General features: G+C 41.2%; 1 protein-coding gene across 1 annotated transcript; it reads right to left on the bottom strand.

Annotated features, from left to right (window-relative positions):
* Nucleotides 1–7,765: 7,765 nt before the first annotated feature.
* LOC133831439 (disease resistance protein RPM1-like) lies at nt 7,766–10,889 on the bottom strand. The gene has a single exon (XM_062261735.1). The coding sequence runs from the start codon at nt 10,737–10,739 to the stop codon at nt 7,872–7,874; it is 2,868 nt and encodes a 955-aa protein (XP_062117719.1). The 5' UTR covers nt 10,740–10,889; the 3' UTR covers nt 7,766–7,871.
* Between the last annotated feature and the right edge of the window lie 15,103 nt (nt 10,890–25,992).

The raw sequence follows: 25,992 nt of genomic DNA, 5'->3' as shown, positions 1-25,992 counted from the left end.
CTTTTTGAAAAACATGAAACAAAAACAAACAACAAAAGTGAAATATAAAATAAAACATTAAAGTATGGGTTGCCTCCCACAAAGCGCTTTAGTTTATAGTCTTTAGCTCGACTATATTTTTTTTGTTTTTTCAACCTACACCTAATCGATGGTGTAAAATGTCATTTGTAGGGTGAGTTATGACTTTGATGCAAATGCCATAAATAATAATTGATAACATCACACCCACAAGAAAATTAGAAATATGCAATTTTAATGGAATATCAATAAAATAAGAAAATTGCATATCTATATTAGGCTCCTTTTCATTTTGAGTAAATATACAAATTTGTTCAATTATGGGCTCTTGAAATATAATTATATCTTTTTCATTTTCCTTATGAGCCTCGAAAATTATTTCACCCAACTCTTTTGTTTTATTAGGGAGTTGGATGCATATTACAAGTTCTTCAATAACTTCATTCTCCTTTTCATTTTCAATTTGACTATTTGGATTGGGAATGGGTTGGTTGGGATAAACTTGTTTTTCCGACTCTATAACAGTTGCAAGTTGTCCTACTATTGTTTCAATTTTTGAGATTGACTGAGACTGGGCTAGTAAGATTTTGTAGGTTGATTGCATGAACTATTGTAGGGTATCCTCTAAAGATGGACTCGTTTCTTGTTCAATGGGATATGATAGGTCGGATTGGGCATGAATTTGATTATGCATGTTGAATTCATGCCCTATTGGAGACTGGGTATGACTCCATGAAAAATTTGGATTATAGGCAGGGGCAAATGGGATATCAAAGGATTCACCATAATCATACATATCATTAGTTTCTCCATAATTTAAATTTGAGTGCTCATAATAATTGTACTTGAACCATTGTCTAAGTTCCTTCCAACCCACCATGACAACATTCTGGGTCCGGGATACAACTTCCCACAACATTGGGGCATCCTCCCGCAACATGTACGTGGGATAAACTACCCTATCACTGCCTTTCCCTCCTATATAGCCGAGGGCGGAGCTAACCATGCCCGTCCACTGTTCAACTCTGAACGGGTCCAAACCTCCCTCAGAATCTGGAGGATAACACTTCTAGAATATTTCATATAGTAAGTCCCATATGTTTCCACCCTTAGGTTAGGTCGTAAATGGTACCATTGTTGCCAACACACACAAGACAACGTTCCCTAACGGAACTCGATGTCTCAATCATCTAGTCTCTTTCTCTTGCCTTTACAATTCTACCTGTATGCCAACAAACACCTGCCGCCAATCCCAGGGTTGACAAATGATTATGGCCTCAACTGCCATCATTAACACTGCCTAATCCAGTGACTGCCTTGGATACAAAACTTCCAAATCTATTTGCAGCCGAAATCCTGGGCTACCAACCCTGATACTCTTATCCAGCACTAAACCATAGCAAGGCCAAACAACACAATAGCAATATAATACACATACCAAGACACAAATCCAAAATACTCATGCATCACTCATCAAACCTCAATCCCATAAAACACAAAAATATCTATCATGCTCCCTATTCTAGCAGATAAAGCAACTCTGATAAACAGTTAAACAAATATTACATTTAATACCAAACAACCCTGAGTCGAGCTTATCTCTGGCTGCGATCGTACATGTTCAGTCAATCTCCAGGAACCATAAACTTTGGCACGCTCTGATACCAAGTTGTAAAACCCTAGTACCTTAGAGTCATTACCATGTGATTTATAAATGTGCCATTAGCTTGCTAGTCGAGGTTTTAGCTTAAAAAGTATGATTAAATCAAAATAAAGACTCATTTAATGAACATTAAGTAAAAAGAGTTGGCTATTCATTAAAATTCATAAAAATGTTACATTGGGCTCCCAAAATACTATTTTGAAATACATTTATGATCCAAAGATATGATACAGTTGACCTAAGCAACAAAATCAAACTTTTACCCCGTGTTCCTCAAACAACCCCAATCGTGGCGGCCAGGTAGGCCAAACATGTATATACCACTCCATGCCCCCCAACTCATGGTTGTTAGACCTTTTCCTTGCCCTTACCTGCACCACAAAGCACTCGTGAGTCGAGGCCCAGCAAGAGAACTTCAAGCACAACATACAATAATATATTTCAGCAATTACATACTTAATCAAGACAACAAACAGTTACCAGTTCCTATTGGAGTGCAGAACAACACAACTGTATAATTAAAAAAATAGCACAGTGGCATAACAACCTAATAGCATAGTAGCATAGCAGTACAGTCACACAGTAGTAAGCTAACACATAAGTACTCTAACACAGCAGTAAAGTAACACAATAGTACACTAACACAGAAGTACTATAACACAACAGTACAGTAACATAGTAGTACACTAACACAGAAGTACTCTAACACAGCAGTACAGTAACATAGTAGTACACTAACACAGAAGTACTCTAACATAGTAGTACAGTAACACAATAGTACACTAACATAGCGATACCGTGACATAGCTGCGGCCTTCGCGGACCGAGGTGCACTATTAGGCACCAAGTCTACGACCTTAACTGAATGGGTGTGTACAGCACCCTAGAGGGTTTTGCCTTGGCGGCCTGCATTCAGCATACTTAATGCCAACCTCGGCCCCTTGTCGCTTCCGGCTCTTGCCAATCAGTCACAATCACATGTAACATAACAGTTATAACCAATACATAAAGCACTATACACCACACAACTCTATAGGTAAAAACAGTTCTCTTACCTAGTGTCCCAAGCTGACAAGCCAAAGCGATCCCGAGCACGACACATGATCCCGAGCCTAAGCAGTAAAACCTAGTGACAACACCATAACAAATAGATATCCATCAATCTCTAATCATTTTAGAACTTCAGATTAAAATACTAGGCTTCGGGACCTCAGATTCTACTAAACCGGGTAGTGAAATCCTTCTCGAGCCCTAATGTTTGGGTTCTCAAGCTTAAAACCCTCATTTGGCCAATATTTCACATTTGAGTCGCGGTTCAACCCATAAGGGCTGCAGCACACTCAAGTCAAAGAGTATGACTCTCTCTGTTTAAGGACACGGACCGCGGCGCACCTCAGCCTACACCGCAGTGCTTGGGCAAAAACAGAGGCTCCCAAGCCTTTTTGTTCATACGGGTAGTGGCGCCTGAAGAACAAGGTCGCGGCTCGAGCCTACGAACCCAGAAATCCCACCATTTTTAGACTTCTAATCCTCATGAAAATCAATCCAAACATATTCTAATGCTCGAATTGAGTCCTAAAACACTTTCACTATACCTAGAGCAGTACATAAACCCTAAAAAATGAACCAAAACTTCATTATAATTCAACTTAATCTTTTGAGTTTAAAAACTTCTAGAACACTAAAAAGATAGAGAAATTCAACAAAAAGCTTGCTCTAAACCTTACCTCTATGTTGCTTCCAACCTTGAGCTAACTCCAATCACTTCCAGCTCCAATCCCTCCTTAGCCTTGAGAGAGAGAGAGAGACGCGAGGGAGAGGGAGAGAGTTGAGAATAGTTAAGTGATTCTTCTATTTCCTTCTAATTAACTCTAGTGTTTTTTATCATCTTAAGACTATCCCCAACTACCTAATGACCAAAATGCCCCCAAGTCTATCCTCAATCCTTTAGTGCCACCAAGGGCAATCCCGTCATTTCCACCTCCCGCTAATTCCTCGAATGTTCCTATAATTCCCCATTTAATCTCTGGCACTCTTAAACAAACACTAAATCACTACCCGTTACCCGGTAATTCCCGAACACGAACTATGTTCACAAAATACCCCTAGGCTGCCCCGAGCTGGGTACTCGATCCCATTGTGACTATTTCGCTAATCTGCTCTCTAGGATCGTCTCGGACCACATATCTCAAATATATCCCCATAACACTATGGTCTCACTCACAATACAAGCATAATTACATTTATGTCCTCAGCGAGCCAAAATTACAAACATGCCCCTATTCACAGAAATGGGCCCACATGCACATTTAATACACATAAACATGCATGTCTAATCACTTTACCACACAATTCATATATGTCACACAATCACCAGTATAACCCATAATCACACGTATAATTCCAATTAGGCCCTCCAAGCACAATAATCAAGGCACTCAACCTTAATGACGAATTCGGGACATTACAGAAAGTTATCAGCTGACAGAGATCGTGAAAGAAGATATATAAAAGCACCTAAAAAATTGGGATTTGCTGATATTACAGCTTTTGCACTTGCAACAACTAGTGACTTAGAAAATTTAGAACCATCAACATACCAGGAGGCTATTACAAGCAAGGAAAGGGTTAAATGGCTTCAAGAAATACATGAGGAAATGGAATCATTGCAAAAGAACAAAACTTGGGTTTTAGTAGACAAGTCAAAAGGTCAAAGACTAGTCGAATGCAAGTGGATTTTCATAAAAAAAAAAAAGGAGGGAATTCAAGGAGTGGAACAAGCAAGGTTTAGAGCAAGACTAGTTGCAAAAGAGTTCACTCAAAAAGAGGGCATTGATTTCAAAAATATATTCTCACCAGTTGTTAAGCAAGCATCTATAAGAGCTATAATGGCTAAGGGAGCTTAAATGGATCTTGAAATAGATCAGATGGGTGTTAGAATAGCTTTTCTACATGGAAAATTAGATGAGAAGATCTACATGAGACAACCTGAAGGTTTTGAGAGTACCAACCCAAATCAGGTTTGCCTTTTAAGTCTCTTTATGGTTTAAGGCAAGCACCAAGGCAATGGACTATTAAATTTGATGAGTTCATGACAAGAATCAAATTTACTAAAAGTAAATATGACCCATGTGTATATTTGAATAGCAAAATTTATTTACTGCTCGATGTAGATGATAGTTTAATAGTTGGTAAAGACATGGAAGAAATAAATAAACTAAAATGTCATTTTAAGGGTGAATTTGAGACGAAAGACATGGGAGAAGCTAGAAGGATACTAGGAATTTATATTAAAAGATTCAGACCTGGTTTTATATCTCTATCTCAGAAGAATTGCTTGTTGAAAGTATTAAACGAATTCAACATGAATCCAGCTAAACCAGTATCTACTCCATTAGCTCCTCATTTTGAATTGTCTAAAGATCAGTCTCCAAAATTAGAGCAGGACAGGAAGCACAAGGATTCAATTCCTTATGCAAGTGGAGTTGGCAGCCTTTTGTATGCAATGGTTTGCACAAGACCGGACTTAGCCCATGCTATGAGCATCGTTAGTAGGTTCATTTCATATCCAGGTGAAGAACATTGGAGTGCACTTAAATGGATTCTCAGATACATTAAAGTTTCTCTTGATGTTGGACTTATCTACAAGTTCAATGAATTGAAACAAGGAGAGGTAATTGGGTATGTAGACTCAGACTATGCTGGTTGTTTAGACATTAGAAGATCACTATCAGGATATGTGTTTAGAATGCAAGGTGGATGTTTTACTTGGAAATCGAACTTGCATAAAGTTGTAGCTCTATCTTTAACAGAGGCTGAATACATGGCAGCTACTGAAGCAATCAAGGAAGCATTGTGGCTCAAAGGTCTCACAAATGAACTGGGATTCAACTCTGAAGATATCACAGTACATTGTGATAATCAAAGTGTTATCCACTTAACGAAGAACCTCATGCTTCATGAAATGTCCAAGCATATAGATATTAAGCTACACTTTATAAGAGATGTCATAGCAAGTAAAGAAGTCCAAGTTAAGAAGATTGGTACTGCACACAATCCAGCAGATATTTTCACAAAAGGAGTAACTCAAGAAAAGTTTAGGCACTACCTAGACTTGCTGAACATTGGTAACTGCTGATATGCCTCATTGGAGGCAAAGTGGAAACAGTCCTGCATTTTATCTTGATATTCAAGTGACTGCACCAAGGTGGATTTATTGAAGAATGTGGTCTATCCACTTAAATATATCAACAATACACGGCAACTGAGTTGGAGTAAAATTACCAGCTGTCAAGTTAGTTGGAATTCTCTATTTTGATGCTAGCTTTATAAGGGAGGACACAACTCATTTACAGAAAAAGAAAAAGAATTCAGTTTTTAGTTTTCTTAGAGAGTTTATGGTGAGTGAGAGAGTTTAGAAGAGTTGTATTGTTCTCTCATTTTCTCTTTGTGTAAAGGAACAAGATTCTTGAAGAGTTACTTGGAGAATCATTGATGTACAAGTTGCCATTGTTATTGACACCATTAATAAAGGAGTAATGATATGTGCACCCAAAATATGGACTCAAACATTACACACAGTGACGTGTCACTGTTTTTTAAAACAGTGGGTCCTAATTTTAATAAATATGATTGGCAAGACCAAACTGCCACATCACTGTGTGTAATGTTTGAGTGTATATTTTGGGTGCACATATCATTACTCTTAATAAAGATAAGTGCAAGCCCTTTTCTGTGGCTGTTTTCCCGTGGAGATAGTCCCTGGCAACAAGGATGAACCACGTAATTCTATTGTTGTTTCTCTGATCAATATTGATTCTACTTCTGAAATTTAGTTTTATAATTGTGTTGTTAATTCTGCATATCAGATTTGTTATTTGCAATTAAGATTAATATCAATCTTGAAATATCTTGTTCTGGTTCAGTTCTTGGTTGGTGATAGCTTTGATCACCACAAGGCACATGGAAACACTCACTTTAATCACTAATCAATCCATTAGGTTAAGATCTACATTTAGACCAAAATACGCTTTTAGAGCTCATTGTGTATAGAACACACCTATACTAGAGGTTGTTGGCTACAAGGGCGTATGGTGAGAAAGGTTAAGTGTGTAGAGGATAATCTCCTTGTACCTATTTTGTTCTTCTCTAACTTTTCTTGGCATGTTATTGAGAGCCCCAATCATCTCATACATTAATGATTCTAGAGGTAAATTTCTAATCTAAAATCTATTTGGTATACGCCTCCATATTTTATAAAATTGTTGATCTTTGTGTTAAACTAGTGATGAATGTTATTGCGAATGGTATTGTCCTCTCGACATCATTTTATAAATTCAACAGTAAATATATGGAATGATAGACTGAAAGTTATCTATGGTCATTTATATAAGTTCAATGGGTGGGTGACTATCAAAATCTCTCAAAACTTATAAATTTGTGATATTGAGATAGCTAAGAGACTATTTTACGTTTTCACCCATCAAAATATCACAATGATTTATATTATCGAAGGAGCACTAAGAAAACTCTTTATTGCACTCTTTCTTACTCTTTTTCATTAATGTATGACATGGATATATTATTCAATTATTTTATATTTAAAAATATTATAAATCACTAGTAGATTACATATGTCATTCATTGATTTTAGATAGTGCAAAAGAGATTATAATATAGAGTGTATTTAGCATTTCTCATATCATATTCTGTAGAGATTTAACATATTTTATTGCTCAAGAAAAAGATAAACTCTTAAATTATTTAACTTATAAATTCATAATTTAAAATTAATTAATAGAGTAATTCCTAACGTGTTTTTGATGCACTTGATAATGTTGTTTTAAACTAATCCTGTGAGGTTGCGTTTGGTACATACAATGAGTGTTTGCAGGCTTGCAGCGTTTGGTTTATGGCAAACAAAGGTTTGAAACAAGAAATTAATAAACAAAAGGAACAAAGTTCTTCCTTAAGCAATGTACCTAAGCAAAAGTCAAATTGGTCATGGTGTACTTGCCTGAAGCTAGTGACACAAAGCATAACACCTTGTATAAAATTCAAAAGTAAAAGAATACAAATATGAAATTGCAGCATAACACCTTGTATAAATTTTTTTATTAAACTTGTATAAAGTATATTTATGTATTTATGTAATAACCCTATACACAAAAAAACCTGATTGTACAAAAATTTACACTTTCCATAGAGTACTCCTCTGGTGTCTCCTCTCTGCTATAGCAGCAGTAGTACCTGGGTGCGAACTCTCTCTTTCACTGAACCTCTCAATAGAATATACATCCCAAGCACCATCTATCCAATAAGAAGAGTAAACTGCTGGTACATTAGTAATCTTCTCGTAATCTTTTCCACCATCTGGACGTAGTTTCATGACTAACTCATCAGGCATGTCGAAAAACTCGATCGCCTTTAAGTTAGTCAAGTGTTCAATTCCAGTTGGGACATTCTTCAAGAGTTTGCAGCGTTGTATGACCAACTTCTCAAGTCTTGGCATGACCCCATTATCCATTGTCACAGATTGAAGTCTATCTAATTTGTCAAGACCTAATAGCTTGAGCTTTAGGAAGCCTCCTTCTCTGAAATGCAGGCTATCTCCATCATAAACCTGAAGAAACTCAAGATGAACCAGATTAGGCAAATTCTGAAGATGTACCAGAGGATCTTCCTTTAACCTACTCCATTTTAAATGTAGTAATACTAGATTTTGAAGAGAGTTTATCCAGTGAGGTAACTTTTCGAAACGCCCAGCCAAGTACAGCCTTTGTAGAGATTCAGGTGCAGAAGAAATTTGTTGAAGATCAATCACATTCTCCTTTTGTTCAGAAGTGATAGACAAAGAGCGAAGTTTCGTGAGCTTTTCGATTGAAGAACACAAAGCAATACCATCTCTTTCTCTGAATTTTATGATCCCTAACCTTCTCAGCTGCTTCATATTTCCCAGCTCTGTCATTAAAGAACCATTTCCTTGATTTGCCTCTATAAAACAGAGCTTCTGAAGTGACTGAAGGCTTCCTATTCCTAAAGGGACCTTAACACCATACTTGGAGTCAAAATGTGCATAAGACTCAATTTCATATCGATATGCCAGGAGATGCCGGAGTTGCTTGAGACTCGCAATCTCCACAGGAAGCTCAGTGACATAAGTTTGTTTAAGGTCCAGTGTCTCTAAATTTTGAAGCTTCTTAATAGAGCTAGGAATATGATTCACCTTGGTATTCCTCAAGCTTAAATACCTCAAATGAATTAGCTTAACTATTTCTTTTGGAAAAATCTCCAATGATGCACCTCGCAAGTCTAATACCTTGAGCAACCTAAAACCTCTAGGAAACAATGCTGATAATGAAAATTCAGCAGCCAAATCTTCTTCTGGGAATATAAGCAATGAACGAAGTTTGGATACTCTTTTGTGCTCTACATTCTGCGGTATGTTAAAGATCGATAAGCGCCTAGCTTTGTCTGACCACATGGAACCTTGCTCTTTCGCTATATCAGCAAAATCTTGATCCTTGGACTTCAAAATGGCAATCTCCCTTAGAATATCATGTACCCGACATGATTTGATCCTTCCATCATTGGTTGTCTCAGCCACTTGAACTAGCCCTCTATTCAAAAGCTCCTTAAAATAACCCTCAGCAACTTCTTCAAGAGTTTTTCCTTCTTTCTCAACCACAAAACCTTCAGCTATCCATAGCCGAATCAATCTCATAGTTTCGATGCTTTGCAAAGCAGGAAAGATGCTCAAGTACAAGAAACAAGATTTCAAGTAGTATGGCAAATCATTAAAACTAAGAGAAAGGACTCTTTTCATGCTATCAAGATTGTAATTCCCTTCAATCTCAGAACCAATACAATCATATAGAATGGTATATTCATCTTTACTCGCCTTGTCTTTGGCACCCAAAACAGCTCCAATTGCCACAATTGCAAGAGGCAATCCTCCACACTTTTTCAATATCAATCGACAAGTTTCCTCCAAATGAGGAGGGCATAAACCACCCTGAAAGTGAAAGGCTTTCATACAAAACAAGTCCCAAGATTCTTTCTCCCCTAAAGGCTCAAAATTGTAAACCCAATCATGGGTTTCAACACAGCTCGCAGAAGCTATCTCAGCATTGCGAGTGGTGATCATAACTCTGCTACCATACATGTCGTTTGTGGGTAAAGCCAGTTTGATCGAATCCCAAGCTTTTACCTGCCAAACATCATCAAGAACAATCAAATATCTACTCTGTTTAAGCAAGTTTTTTACTCTCTCCTTTAGAAGATCATTGCTCATGGTGGACACTTCTGGTGGAACTGGTTTTCTGATAACCCTGAAGATTTGGTTGACGACATCTTTCAAGAGATCTTTGGTCTTGAACGACCGAGAAACAGAGATCCAAGCATGAACCTTGAAGCGTTTCTTCACTTTCGGATCCTCATAAACTTGCTTCACCAATGTCGTCTTCCCCAACCCTCCCATTCCCACCACCGAAACGACTTGTCGTCCGGAATCATTCCTCATGAGCCACTCAATTAGTTGTCCTTTGGGCTCACTGATTCCGACCAAATCCGCTTCCTCAAGCAAAAGCGCATCCCCCTGACTCGCCACTCGTCCCCGGATCAAACCACCTGAGCTCGAGCCTAGCCTTCGACTTCGAAGGTCGTATCTATGGTGACCTTCCGAGATAATTTCCACCCTGGACTTGAATACTTGTATCTCCAAAGCAATTCGACGGCGGGCTCTTAAGTTTTTGACGAAGCGGAGAAGCTTCCGAAGCGGCGCGTGGAATCCACGGCCATGGAAATGAGAAAAACGAAGGTTGAACTCGTCAAGGGAGTCTTCAATGTCGTAAGCGACGTCTCTGACTTGTTTGACCCAGACCTTGAGCTGGATATCGTTTTCTTCCATGGCGTCCGCAACTCTTAAGAAGCCTTTGATTCTCTCCAACTCGTCGACAATGTACTGTACATCATCTCGAACGCCGCTCAGGAGCCGAAACTCCTCTTGCAGTTGAACAGAGAGGTTGTCTAGCAGGAAGGTCACCACGCTTTCGGCCATTTTTCTTCAATGAAAGTGTTTTGATAAGGCTTTTTCAAAACCAAGAAAAAAAAAGTGCCTTGAATTTGATAAGGCGAAATGAAATAGATAGAAGGAAAGTGTTTTTGTATGGTTGGTTTTTTGTGGTAAATGGTTTTTTTAGTTGGCTTATTCGATAATATTATTTTACTGTTGGTTGTTGTGATACTATACTTATTATATTCAGTTCATATATATTTAATTAAGGGTTTATTTAATTTGGTTAACGCGGCGGCGCGGGGTGTTTGCCGTTGTGGTTTGCTCCTCATGAATTAATGAGTCGTGGTCAACTTGTCATCCACGTTTGGAAGTTCTGAACAGTCATTACCATGCACTTTGTCAACACGTCATATTATGATGCAGGTGGCGGGATTTGTGCTAATGTTACCCGATAATTCAATTTAATCCAATTTAATCTCAATTTTCAAAGGGAAATTTGGTTAGGGTAATATCACAAATAATATTTAATAATGTCTAATATTATTAAAAAATTCTAGTTTTATTAATTTTTTTAATTTGATGCTGAACATTCCTTTCATACTCAAAATATCCCTCTTATTTTATCAAAAATTCTAAAACTTTCTCTTCGTCTCTCTTCCCTTTCTCTCCCTGTCTTTTTCATTCTCACGAAATCCTCCATAAAATCTACAGATTTTTATGATTTTCTTGTAAAAATCATTGTTAGTCATCTCTATTGTTTCTGTGAAGTCGTCAATATCAAAGACAACATCTATTTTGAGTGTTTTTTGAGGAGAAAAACCATGGCTAATGTAACGCTCTGGTCACTCAAAAACCGTTACTGTAATCTTTGAACCGTGCTTAACTTGCTAATCGAGTTCTTTGGTTATAAATGTGCATCTATGTGTTATTAATAGGTTAATGTATAAAATCAATCAAAAGGAAAATGATATATTTTATTTAATTCATAAAACTGTTCATGGGCCCATAAAAATATTTACAAGGTATTTACAATCCAAAATGGTCATTACAATTTGAAATTTACAACCTGCCGACCTAAGCGGCAAAAATAAGGTAAACCCCCTAGTTCCTCCGAGAATTCTTTAGCCGTGGTGGTCAAGCAGTCGCATATGTACACATCGCCACATAAGCTCTCCACTCAAGGCTGGGTGCGCTTTTCTTTCCCTTCACCTACACCACATAGCACCCATGAGCCAAAGCCCATCAAGAAAATCAATACTGCATATATATAATATCAAATAATGATCATGATAATCATCCAGGACTTATAGTCCTAATCTGATGAGTGACAAATGTATAAGTCACTACTAACATGGGTTCCGCACCCTTTACAAATGAGTGATCGAGTCACTAGCTTTAACAGAATATGTGACTGATGAGCGAGTCACCAATGTAAACCGAGTGAGTGGCCATGGAGTCACTACTGTGGGTTCCGTACCCTTAGCCATGTGACGATAGGATCATCTGGGCCTTCTGGCCCTAGCTCTGAGTAACTAGTCATAGAACTAGGCACGCGTTTTTAGTTTTCATCGAATTTGGGGTCGGTCCGACATTAATGCTCATGATGAGTCATTCAATGCAGATGTCGATTAGATCTAATCTTTCATCGGCTCTACGTTCATGATGCTTATGTCGCTCCTGACTCTTAGGTCAGTACATACGACCAGTGCTCAAAACTACTGTGGAACTTGACTAGTAAGTCACAGCTTCACAGATAGTTCTGACACCATTGTCGATTCTGACTAGTAAGTCGGTACCATTCACAAGTAAGCAAGAATTGCTAAGCATTTGATATGCAATCCATATCCACAATTAAACACTCAACATACCTCAATAATAACCATGCATGTCACGTATGTTAGGAAAAATAGTTTTTGCCTCAATAGAAATAGGTAAGAATATTACAACTCTAGGCAATATATTACAAATAAATATAGATTGATTAAATAAGGTTACAACTCTATAACTGAAAGTACAAATAAACAAAAAGAAGAAGAAGAAGAATAGAAGAAGAATAGAATAGTGAAAAATACAACTCTAAGCAAAAGATTACAAGTAAAGGTGTTTGAAACAAAAAAGAAGATTACAACTCTAAACAAAAGTTACAAGTAAATAGAACAGGAGAATAAGAAGAAAAGTAATAGAATAAAATGTAAGAACAGAAACACATGTAAACTCTCACTTACACAACTTAAGTGAAGAGGGTTGGGGATCACCAACTTGAACAAGGTTTAAAACCTTTGTCCGAAAGCTTATTTCCCCCTAACTCAAGCACTAAAAGATCTCTCTTAGATTAAATGAAATGCTTTCTAGAATTATCAAGCCTCAAGGTATTTCTAGCCACGTGCTCTAATGGATAGAAATGTTATGTCTTTCAAGTGAGCTATAGGCTCCTATTTATAGAGCTTAGAGACACCCTTTGAATTTCAAATTCCACCAATCCCATGGTTGTTACCAATGTTTAATTGGATTAATATGGAATTAAAAATGAGATTTGGGAATTATTTGAGTTTTTTGAGCCGTTCAACAAAGATTGAAAAAACTGAAAAATTGGTCAGATTTACACCTGTGGCCGCGGTCAGGGACATCAGTGGTCGCGGCCACTGCTCTCTGTCCCACAGGCTGCGGCCACTGACTAATTTCAGCACTTGAAAATGTGTTGTTTTTCCAAACGGTTCCAAACCCTCCCAAATGATTTTGTAACTCCCAAAATACATTATTGGGGTTAAAATCATATCTCTAATAGCCATTTCACATATGGCTTTATGAAATTCATCTCAATATTGTGTAACACCAAATTTACACAATAAAAGGTAATATTTGGAAGTTACAAATTTGTAACACCAAATATGTTACATATTTGGATATATCTCATATATCTAAATATTGTAACTCTCTATTATATGTTACAATATGTGACACTCTTTGTCACATTTATTTAATCTAAAATATTATAATATAATATAATAATACATTATATTATAAAATAATATAACATTCCCCCACTAAATTAAATAGTTTTTTAATGTAACACTTATTTAATCAATCATTATATTTTAAAATATAACATATCCCCCACTTGATTAAATAAGAACTCTCTCTTATAGGAGACATTGCATTAGTGCATAAAGCAAAGCGTTTTTCAACTTGAACTTTACTATAGTGTAATTATCACAAAATTTGTCGAAAATTTGTCGAAAATTTGGTTGCACTAGGCATTGAACCATCTTTTCATGATAACAAATCGGTGATAACATACACACCTTTGCGATGTTCACTTGAGACCTCTATGTCTCGCTTTGCACCGTTAATGGCCATGTGCACTTTCCATTCATGGACGTTCTTGAGAATACTCCCAGTTCTCATAAGAGGTGGCACCACCCCTAGGTCCAATAGGTAGAATTCTTACAGTATTTTGTTACCAAAAATATTTGTCTTCACAAGACTGAATTCTATTAAAAAACCTTTCGATTTTAACCCTCAACTTGGTAACACACAAGTGCTCAATATCTCATATGGTACTTGTTTTGAGTACAACTAATATTCACTTGATTGAATTGTTGTTACCTATTGAACCTAACACTAGTTGAATAACTAGTGCTAAGATAGGTTACCATCAATTGTGAATCTCTTTAGGGAGTTTAAGTCCCATCCCTCGAGATGATGCAGCCACTAAATCTCTTGTTAGTGGCTTAGTGAAAGGATCCACTAGATTTTCACTTGTTCTCACATAGGATATTAAGATGACTCCTCTTTGAATCAATTCTCTTACATATCCATGTCTTAGACTAATATGTCTAGACTTACCATTATACACTTCGTTGTATGCTCAACAGATTCCTTAACTATTCGGCTTCTTTGCCGGTAGCAGCTAGAGCTATAAACTCTGCTTCCATAGTGGAATGAGATATACAAGTTTGTTTCTTGGAACCCCAAGAAATTGCACCTCCACCAAGTGTAAATATCCAACCAGATGTGGACAAGTTGTCCCCAAGATGGGATATCCAACTTGCATCTGTATATCCTTCTAAGATTGAAGGAAATTTGGAGTAGTGAAGGCTTAGTCCTTTGGTTTTTTTGAGATAACCTAGGACTCTTCCAATAGCCTTTCAGTGATCCACACTTGGATTACTTATAAACCTACTAAGTTTACTTACCGCAAATGCTATATTAGGTCTAGTACACTGGGCAGCGTACATTAGGCTCCCTATAGTACTAGCGTTCTCCAATTGAGCCACCACCCTTCCTTCATTCTTCTCTAGTTTTACACTATGATCGAATGGAGTATGGGCATCTTTAACCTTGAGATGGTTAAATTTTTTCAATAATTTCTCAACATAGTGGGCTTGCCCTAACGCAAAACCCCCCACTATGTTTCTTTACTTTGATACCAAGTATGGTATCAACTTCTCCAAGATCTTTCATCTTGAAGGTTGATGATAGAAACCTCTTCGTTTCTTCTATCCATTTCATACTATTACTTAGAATAAGCATGTGATCCACATATAAGCAAACAATGATCACATATCCCTTACAAGTTTTGGAATACAAACACTTGTCTCCATTGTTATGTCTAAACCCATTAGACATGATGGCTTGATCAAATTTCTCATGTCATTGCTTAGGACCTTGTTTCAATCCATATAAGGATTTTACAAGTCTACATAATTTATGTTCATATTTTGGCAGGACAAACCCTTCGGGTTGTTCCATATAGACCTCCTCATTGAGGTCACCATTAAGGAATGTCGTTTTGACATCCATTTGATGAACATACAAGTTATGTATAGAAGCTAAAGTGAACAAAATTCTTATAAAAGTTGTTCTTGCAACAGGCACATAGGTATTGAAATAATCGATACCTTATTTTTGCCTAAACCCTTTAGCTACTAATCTAGCTTTAAAGGTTTGGATAGTGCCGTCAGTGTAGTATTTTCTCCTAAATACCCCAATTGCCTTAGACCCCGGTGGGAGATCTACCAATTCCCAAGTGTTGTTGGAAATAATGGAATCCATCTCATCATTAGTGACTTCTTGCCAAAATGCACTATCTCTCGATTGCATATCTTCTCTATAAGTCTTAGGATCATCCTCAACGAGAAGTACAATAGGAATTTTCCTAATGACTTCCTCTCTATTTCCTTCTACCATATAGAATGAAATTCGTTGGGAATATATCTCATCCACTACTAGACTTTTATGATTTTTAAGCCTTTGACTTCTTCTAGGTTCAAAGGGTTGCTTTACATCCTTTTGAGAATTCTCTTCTTGAGAATCAACTTTGGATGTAGAAGCTTGAGAATTGTTCTCATATAACAAATTCTCCTTTAGAGATGTTGAAGCTTGAGAATTGTTGTCACATAACATATTCTCAAAAAATTCAACTTCTCTAGATTCAATCACAATATTAGACTCTAAGTCTAATAGCCTATAAGCTTTACTATTGTTGGCATAACCAACAAAAGTACACTTTATGGCTCTTGAACCTAACTTTGTTCTATTAGGTTCATTTTTCTAGCAATATGCAAGACACCCCCACACTTTGAAGTACTCTATGTTGGGTTTTCTTCCTTTCCATAACTCATATGGAGATATCTCATTTTTCTTCATCGGTATTCGATTAAGAATGTGACAAGCGGTTAAAAGCGCTTCTCCCCATAAGTTGAAGTTCAACTTAGAAAACACCAGCATAGAATTTATCATCTCTAGATAAGTCTTATTTTTCCTTTCGGCAACACCATTGTGTTGTGGTGTATAAGGTGCAGTGCACTCATGAATTATACCATTTTCTTCACAAAATGTATTGAATTCATTAGAGAAGTACTCTCCTCCTCTATCACTTCTTAGCACCTTAATCTTTTTATTTAGTTGATTTTCAACTTCTAATTTATACAATTTAAAAGCATCAAAAGTTTCATCTTTATGCTTTAAAAGAAACACATAGGTATATCTACTAAAATCATCTATAAAAGTAAGAAAATACATTTTACCACCTCTAGTTAAAACGCCATTTAATTCACAAAGATCACTGTGGATTAAATCTAGTAAATTAGATGATCTTTCTACACTAGGAAATGGTTTCTTAATAATTTTTACCTTAACACATGTTTCACATTTACCATAGTTTTTAATATTGCATGCAATCATACCACATTTTACTACTCTTTTCATGGTTGAAAAACCTATATGCGATAGTCTAAGATGCCACAAAAATAAAGAATCATACTCAACAATATAGGCAGAATTAGCATTTTTATTGATAACATTGAAAGTTACATCATTGGTACACAATTTAACCATACTCTCACAAGAGTACCCCTTTCCCAAAAATACATTTGATTTGGTAAGTATAAGTTTACCGGACTCAAAAATGACTTTAATGCCGGACTTGCCAAGCAAATAACCACTTACCAAGTTTCTACTCATTTCGGGAACATAAAGTACATTCACTGATGTAACTTTCTTGCTGGTGACCCATCGTGCAACTATTTTCGCGAGGACAGCTAAATTGGTGACCCTCGGGGGTCAATATGAAACTTTGGCAGGGCTCCCTCCAAGCGAAAAAGACTACCGCCAGCTCGTGTCTGATGAGATGATGCTGGCGTGTAAGTTAATGTCTCCGGGCCAGACCCTGGCCTTGAGGAGGTCACGGACCGTCCCAGCAGCTCGTGAGATGGCGCCCATCCCCAAGGGGGTGTCACGGACTGGACGAGGAAGACGAGGTGTCGCTCGTGCGTAGGAAGCGGGCTCTTGAGATCGCCCAGGGGGTCAGTCCGTGACAGCAGCCGGCCCCTCTGGCCAAGGTAACCCATACTCGTTTAAGGACTTAGACAGGGCTGCCATAGACCTACGGCTTGCTAGGTTTAACCCCAACCAACTCATACATCGTCATCAAAATGACCCAGATCGTAACATAACTCTACTCCAGTGCGTTGACCAACTAGTGTTGCGCCATGACATGGGCCGCCCTAGGGGCACTATAGTAGTAGACAATACCCTAGCCTTTAGGTTAGCCTTTTTTGAGGAGTACAGGACCAACCTTAGGTCGTGGCCCTCCCTTCTAGAGGGTGTAGTAGCTTCGGGGCTTAGGCAGTATGTAGAGGAGTCCAGTCCTGAGGCAAATCCAGACCCAGAGCCCCCTCTCATTCGTGAAGTGATAATCTTAGACTCCCCCGTAGAAGCTCCGCGGCCGGAGGTCGTGGCAATAGATTCCTCCTCTAGCTCGGAGGATAGGACCTTTTCAATACATTCTTTAGATTCTTTAGACCCTTTTTTTTTTCTTTTATCAAGTATTTTTAAGTCTACTAACGCTTCCTTGGTTTTGTTTCAAGCGAGGAGATGTCACAGCCCGGGGACAACGTTCTGCGATCCATGTTCCAAGGGGGGGGGGGGGGGGGGGGAATCCTCCTTCCAGGTCGTTTGGACCATTGGTAAAGAGGCTCCGCCTGACCAAGAAAACTCCCCCTCCCGGGACCACCTCCAAGTCTCCCACCAAGGGGAAAAGCCAGGATCCTCTTGCTGCAGGGAAGATGCCCCCACCTCCCCTGCGACCTCCGGTCTCTAACCAGGAACTGGAGGTACCGACTGGGACCTTGCCAGCTCTGGTTACCACCGTGCGCATCCCAGTCAACACTCAGACCCTAGAGAAAATCTCCAAGGCCTTTCGAGGGACGGTTTATGAAACCGCGACCTATATGGTGGATCATTGCTACAATGCCACCCCCAGGGAATTGCGGGAGATTGAGGCGAGGAGCCCCGAGAACGTTATGGAGTCTTAACTGGGGATGACCCTCGCGGTAAGTTTGCTTAATCAATGGCTCTCTTTGATTTTTCTAAAGCACATGCCTTATCATCTTTTGACCTTGCAGGCGGCTTTGGCCCTACACTGAAGCATAGCTTGGTCCAGAGCCAGGTTTGACGAGGTCAGGGGAGAGTTCCAAACTGCTAAGGTCGCTCTTACATCTGCTCAACAATAAGAGTAGGATGCTAAGGCTGCCCTGACGGCTGCCAGGGAAAGCGAGAGGGTCGCGCAGGCCGCCTTGGTCAATGCGCAGGCTGATCTGGAGGCAAACCGGGCTAAGCTACTGGAGGTCGAGGCTACACAGGTTGCCTTGGATGCTGTGAAGGTCAAGCTTGAGGAGGCCAAGGCTGCCCTTGTGGAAGAGAGGGCATCTTCCAGCTCCTCCATGGAGGCCATGCTGTATCATTGTTGGGCCTTCAACCAGGATGGTGACTTTTCCTTCTTAGGACCGGAGGTGTGGGAGCCCTTCCTCGAGAAGTTTAAGGCTCGACTTCAATAGGAGGCGCCCTCTGAGACTGGGGAGACTTCCGCTGCAGGCGAGCAGGATGTCGAAGGGGTGACTTCGTCGGAGCGGCCTGAAGGGGCCTAGGACTTTTGATCCTTCTCTTTTTTATTTTTTATTTGTAATCTTCTACCACGAGGTTTTCTCTCCTCAAGACAATTAGTTTCCCCAGATTTCACTTTAATCTATTTTTTACCTTCATCATTACTCATTTTCAACATATTTGGTAAGAACTTAGTTTCTGTTAGTGTTTTTATTGATATCTCGTGCTTTTTTTTTAATAAAAATTTTGGTCAATCAATTTAAACTCAACTTCTAAGTTTTAGGGCCTGGTCGTATCCAGGACATTACCTGTAAAAACTTAGTTCGCGTTAATCCTTTATTGATATGTCGTGCTTTTCTTTTTAAAAAAAACATCGATTAATCAATTTGAACCAACTTCTAAGTTTTAGGACCTGGTTGTATCTAGGACATTAACTTTAAAAACTTAGTTCGCGTTAATCCTGTATTGATATCTCGTGCTTTTTAAGAAAAACATTGATTAATCAATTTGAATCAACTTCTAAGTTTTAGGACCTGGTCGTATCCAGGACATTAACTTTAAAAACTTAGTTCGCGTTAATCCTTTATTGATATCTTGTGCTTTTTAAGAAAAACATCGATTAATCAATTTGAATCAACTTCTAAGTTTTAGGACCTGGTCGTATCCAAGGCATATGCCCCCCAAGTAATCAGGAAAGGACCTTTTGTGGTTACTTGAAACGTACCCCCCTCTTTTCTTTTCTTTTTTAACATTACATCCACAAACATATACCTAAACGCGAAAAGATTATCTCTCATTATTTAATAAACAAAGGTGGCTTTTATAATTAAGCCTTACAAAAGTATTACTGATAATATTTTTTCAGGTGTATCGCGTTCCAAGTCTGTGGGACTGCTTCTCCATTAAGTCGAGTTAGTTTGAAGGTTCCTTCTTTCACGACCTCTGTTATTTGATAGGGCCCTTCCCAGTTTGGTCCCAACACTCCGTCCTTGGGATCCTTACCGGCTAAGAAGACTCTTCTGAGTACCCGGTCACCTACGCTAAAGACACATTTCTTGACCTTTGAGTTGAAATAACGAGTGATCTTTTGTTGATAATGCGCGAGCTGCAGCTGTGAAGCTTCTCGTTTTTCGTCAATTAGGTCGAGGGACGCGCAGATCAATTTTTTGTTCCGGTCTTGGTCAAATGTTTGGACTCTGTGCGAGGCTACCTTTACCTCGACAGGAAGGACGGCCTCACTCCCGAAATCCAGGGAGAAAGGTGTGTGACCCGTCGAAGTTCGGTGCGAGGTCTGGTATGCCCACAGTACCTGGGGGAGCTGTTCGGGCCAAACTCCCTTGGCTTCATCTAGCCTCTTCTTAAGGCTTGCTTTTAGCGTCTTGTTGACAGCCTCGACCTACCCATTGGCCTGGGGATAAGCCTCGGAGGAGAAGCTTTTAACAATGTCGTGCTTCTCGCAGAATTCAGTGAAGAGATCGCTATCGAACTGCATTTTGTTATCTGACACGATCTTCTTTGGCAGCCCGAATCGGAAAAAAATATTCTTGACCACAAAGTCGAGGACCCTCTTTGAAGTGATCGTCGCTAGGGGCTTTGCTTCTGCCCACTTTGTGAAATAGTCGATAGCCACCACCGCATAGCGAACTCCTCCTTTTCCAGTGGGGAGGGCACCAACCAGGTCAATCCCCCATACCGTAAACAGCCATGGGGACGAGATCATCTTCAGCTCGACCGGAGGAGCCCAGGCAATTGTGGTGAATCACTAGCACTTGTTACATTTTTGGACGTAGGAAATCGAGTCCTTTGACAGAGTGGGCCAATAATACCCTTGCCTCAATATCTTCAAGGCCAGGTTTTTCCCCCCGGCGTGATCTCCGCAAAAGCCCTCGTGCACCTCCTGCAAAATGGTCTTCGCCTCACTTGGCAGAACACATCGTAGGAGAAGTAAAGAGAGGCCACGCCAGTATAATATCCCATCTATCACTGTATACCTCGGATCCTGGTAAAATACCCTCCTTGCATCATTTCACTCCTCGGGTAACTTCCCTGCTGTGAGATACTCGAGGATGGGAGTCATCCAAGTCGATCTAGTGTCGATCATCTCGACCTCCGCCCCAATTTCCTCTATGCTTGGTCTTTCAAAGAATTCTACCGGCACTAGCCCCAAAGTTTTTGCCTCCCCGAAAGTGGCGAGCTTCGCCAGGGCGTCAGCGTTGGCGTTCTGCTCCCGGGGTATCTGCTCGATTAAGTCGTGCTCAAAAGCAGATAGCTCTTTCTTTACCTTGGCCAGGTAAGCAGCCATCTTGGTTCCTCATGCTTGGTATTCTCCTAGCACTTGGTTTACCACGAGCTGGGAATCACTGTAACACTGGACGGAGCTGGCCCTCAGCTCCTCGGCCACCCTTAGCCCAGCCAATAAAGCTTCGTATTCAGCCTCGTTGTTGGACGCTTTGAATCTGAATCGTAATGCCTAGTGGAATCGATGTCCCTCTGGGGATATCAATATGATTCCGACCCCGGAGCCGTTCTCGTTAGACGAGCCATCTACAAAGACTTTCCATGAGGTTTGAGCTGATTCTTCCACTGGGTTTTCTCGGAATCCTGTGCATTCTGCCACAAAATTAGCCAGGGCTTGGCTTTTTATAGCAGTTCACGGCATGTACAGTATCTCAAATTGGCTGAGCTCGATAGCCCACTTCAACAGACGTCCCGATGCTTCAGGTTTCTGCAAAACCTGCCTTAAAGGCTGATCGATTATGACGTGTATTGAGTGGGATTGGAAATATGGTCTGAGCTTTTGGGAGGTCGTAATAAGGTAGAAGGCCATCTTTTCCATCAACGGATATCGGGATTCAACTCTAAGAAGCCTCTTGCTGATGTAATAGACTGGCTTTTGAGACCGGTCTTCTTCCCGAACTAGTACGGCGCTAGCCGCATCTTCCATGACAGCTAGGTAAAGGAAAAAAGGTTCTCCTGCCGTTGGTTTGGATAATACGGGCGGCTCAGCTAAATGTTCTTTCAGGTCGAGGAAGGCACGTTCGCATTCCTCAGTCCACTCAAATTTTTTATTTCCCCAGAGCAGGTTGTAGAATGGCAAACACTTATCAGTAGATTTATAAATAAATCGATTAAGGGCCGCTACCCTTCCTGTCAGACTTTGAACGTCTTTTTGCGACCGGGGTGAGGGCATCTCAAGTAGCGACCTGATCTTATCGGGGTTCACTTCTATTCCCCTGGTATTGACGATGAAACCCATGAATTTTCCTGACGCAACCCCGAAAGTACACTTATGGGGGTTTAGCCTCATGTCGTATTCTCTCAAAATCTTAAAGGATTCCTCCAGATCAGAGACATGGATATCGGCATTTTTTTACTTGACCAACATGTCGTCAACATACACTTCCATATTTTTCCCGATCTGATTGGTAAACATCCTGTTTACCAACCTCTGGTACGTAGTTCCTGCGTTTTTCAGCCCGAAAGGTATGACCTTGTAACAATAAACATTAGTTGGGGTCATAAAGCTAGTGTGTTCTTGGTCTGCCAGATTCATGGAGATCTGGTTATAGCCCGAGTACGCATCCATAAAAGACATGAGCTCGTGCCCCGCCGTGGCATCTACCAATTGGTCAATCCTTGGCAAGGGGAAGCAATCTTTGGGACAGGCTTTGTTCAAATCGAAAAAGTCGATACAGGTCCGCCATTTCCCGTTGGGCTTCGGGACCAACACAGGATTGGCGACCCAGATCGGGAACTTTGCCTCGCAGATAAAGCCGCACTTTAAGAGCCGGACTATTTCCTCCTCTAGGGCCTCAGCTCGAGTCGTTCCTAGGCGCCTTTGTTTCTGGGACTTTGCAGGCACGTTTTTATCCAAGTGGAGGGTGTGCATGATGACGCTTGAGCTGATCCCTATCACGTCTCCATGAGACCAGGCGAACACATCTAGATTTTCTTGCAAAAACCTAATCAGCTCCGCCTTCCTTTTGCTACATAGGATTTTCCCGAGCTTCACCACCTTCGAGGGGTCTTGTGGGTCAATATTTACCTCCTCGAGCTCTTCGATGGCCTGGAGCTCGGATCTATCCTCGCCTACTCTGGGTTCGATATCATTATTTAAGATGATACCCTCCCCTTTGGCATTCTGAGGTTTTTCTATCTCTGGACTAGGTACAATTTCCTGAGATCACTCACTCCCGCCCTGGATGGTCATCGTCTGCTGCCCGAGTCTTGATTTTCCCTTCATAGAAATGCTATAGCATTCCCTGGCAGCGAGCTGATCACCTCGGACCATGCATATCCCCGTGGAAGAGGGGAATTTTAGTGTGAGGTGGCAGATGGAGGTTATGGCTTCAAATGCTATCAATGTAGGTCGGCCCAAAATAGCATTGTATGCGGCAGGACAATCAATGACCACAAACTCAAGGAGTTTTGAGACAGTCCGGGGTCCCTCTCCCAAGGTAATCACCAGCTCGATTGTTCCTATTGCTGCCGACCCCTCTCCGGAAAATCCATATAGCATCATGGAGGTGGCTTTCAACTCGGTGACAGATAAACCCATCTTTTCCAGCGTAGACCGGAATAGCAGGTTCACCGAGCTCCCATTATCGACCAGTATCCTCCTAACTCTCCGGTTGGCGAGCTGGGTAGCTGTTACCAGAGGGTCGTTATGGGGGAACTGGACGTGACTGGCATCTTCCTCAGTGAATATGATTGGTTGCCTCTCCAGTCGTTGCTGTTTGGGTAGATGTGCTCTGGGACGAACTCCACTCCATTATGAGCCTTCAATTCATTGACATATCTCTTCGGGGCACCTCTGCTTGTGCCGGCCAGATGGGGGCCTCCGAAGATCGTGGAGATCTCTCCTCCTATCACAGGAGGAGGGGTGTCCTGATTTATTCGGGGCCCGGGCTGACTTATTGGAGCTTCTAGAGCCGGCTGACCGGAGGGAACTCTATTCTGCGTATACTGAGCCAAGGGTCCGGCTCTGATGAGAGTCTTGATCTCATCCTTAAAATGCCTACAATTGTCAGTGTTGTGGCCAATGTCGTTGTGGAATCGACAAAACTTGGAGGGGTCCCGCTTAGCCTTCTGGTGCTTCAAAGGCTCCGACTTCTTCCAGGGAAGGCGAGCAGAGTTTTCTAGGAAAATGTTCTCCCTAGTGTTTGTGAGCTCAGTGTAAGTCGTGTAGACTGGTTTAAATTTTTCCACGGGTTTTTTCTTCTTTGGGCCGTGCTGGCCGCCCTCGCTGCTCCCTTTTCTCTTGCCTCCACCCAATTGGTTATTCTGTGTAACGGTTTGGGTCGCTTTCACGGCATCCGTTCCCACTCCAGCGAGCTGATCAGGGGCTTGGCTGGTTCCCGCGGCCGATGCTCGCGCCTCCTCCAGGTTTGTCCATCCCTGGGCCTTATTTAAGAATTTGTCCACGGTGCTGACACCTTTTCTCTGTATCTCTTCCCAGATTCTGCCTCCAATGAGGATTCCAGTCCTCAAGGCCATAAGTTTGGAACTATCATTTGCTTCCCTGGCTCGAGTCGCGACATTTGCGAATCTGCTCAAGTAAGCTTTCAAAGGTTCCTCGGGCTACTGCTTTACGTTTGCCAGGGTGTCGGCTTTGACGCGGGCAGCCTGAGATGCCCGGAATGCCCTCTTGAAGTTGGTAGAAAAGGTTTTCCACGAGCTGATGGACTGTTTTTTATTCTGCTTGAACCATTGCCTGGCTGGCCCAGTCAAGGTGGAAGGGAATATCAAACACCTTAGCTTGGGACCGATGTTGTGAGCCATCATTAGGGTGTTGAACATACCCAAATGATCCGACGGGTCTCCATCCCCATCGAATTTGGACAAGTGGGGCATACGAAAACCAGGTGGATACGCCGTAGCTGCTATGTTGGGGGCGAAGAGCTCTAGTTCATCCCCCGAGTCGTACTCATCTTTTTCCTTTTCCGATAAGAGCTTCCTTATCAGCTCCTCCATCTGAGCTAGACGCTCTAGGGTTTGGTCCTTACTTCCTTGGTTGTTCTGGGGATGTTCAACAGCTCCAGTCCCATTGTAAGCGTTAGGCGGGTTATTGTCCCTTCCAGCTTGAGCTAGGTTAGGCAGGACATTCCCGCTGTCACGTACTTCCGACAGACCCTCCCCTTGGTGAGCACGACTACCATTTCTAGTTGGATCTCCTCTCTGAGAGTTGAGGCGATCTCAGAGGTCGGCCCGAGGGGTGGCCCGAGGGCTTTGAGCCGAACTCAAACGATAGCGCAGGTCTTCGCCAGACATGCCACTTCAATGACTTCCGGTCCAGTAACTTCCATTTGAAAAACTCAGAGCCCACCGCTGAGGGTGAGGATCCGGGATTTCCCCGTGCGCTCGGCTGCGATGGGAAGGACCGGCGGAAGGAGGATTTCTCCTGCTACTCCCATGAGCCGGAATGTCTCGGACTGGACGGGGAGGAGATGGGTATCTTATTGGTGACGGGGGATGCCTAACTGGTGATGCAATCCTAGTCCCGTCAGGGCGGATTAAGCTAGGTCGCAGCCGCTCCGCTCTACCATTCCTCGCGTCTTGCGCTCGACGGTCTGACCGTGGTGCAAGACGACTGGCCGGGGTAGGCTGTCATCGCGAGCCTTCCATGGATCTCCTTCGTGAGCTGCCTCGGGCCCTCCTGGGTGCACTCGAGGGTGGAATCGAGCTAGGAGTTGAGGTTCGGTTTAATCGGCTGAATTGTTGATCGGCCCTAGGAAGTTCCTCAAACACAGTTTCCTGGTGGTGTGACGTGGGAGTAGAATTTGGAGTCGGGGTTCTGACCAACCGGTTGGCCTGGACCGGTTACCCCGATGGGACTTATGAGTCCCACTATGTCTCTGTTCGACGTTAGCGTCGGTTGTAAGAGGGGGTAATCGGGCCAAGACCTCTTCAA

Source organism: Humulus lupulus, chromosome 4 (genome assembly GCF_963169125.1).
Source record: "Humulus lupulus chromosome 4, drHumLupu1.1, whole genome shotgun sequence".
Lineage (NCBI taxonomy): Eukaryota > Viridiplantae > Streptophyta > Magnoliopsida > Rosales > Cannabaceae > Humulus > Humulus lupulus.
This window is presented reverse-complemented; position numbering and strand designations above follow the sequence as displayed.

Coding starts and splice junctions, on each gene's coding strand:
- LOC133831439 (XM_062261735.1), bottom strand. CDS start 10,739: ATGGCCGAAAGCGTGGTGACCTTCCTGCTAGACAACCTCTCTGTTCAA.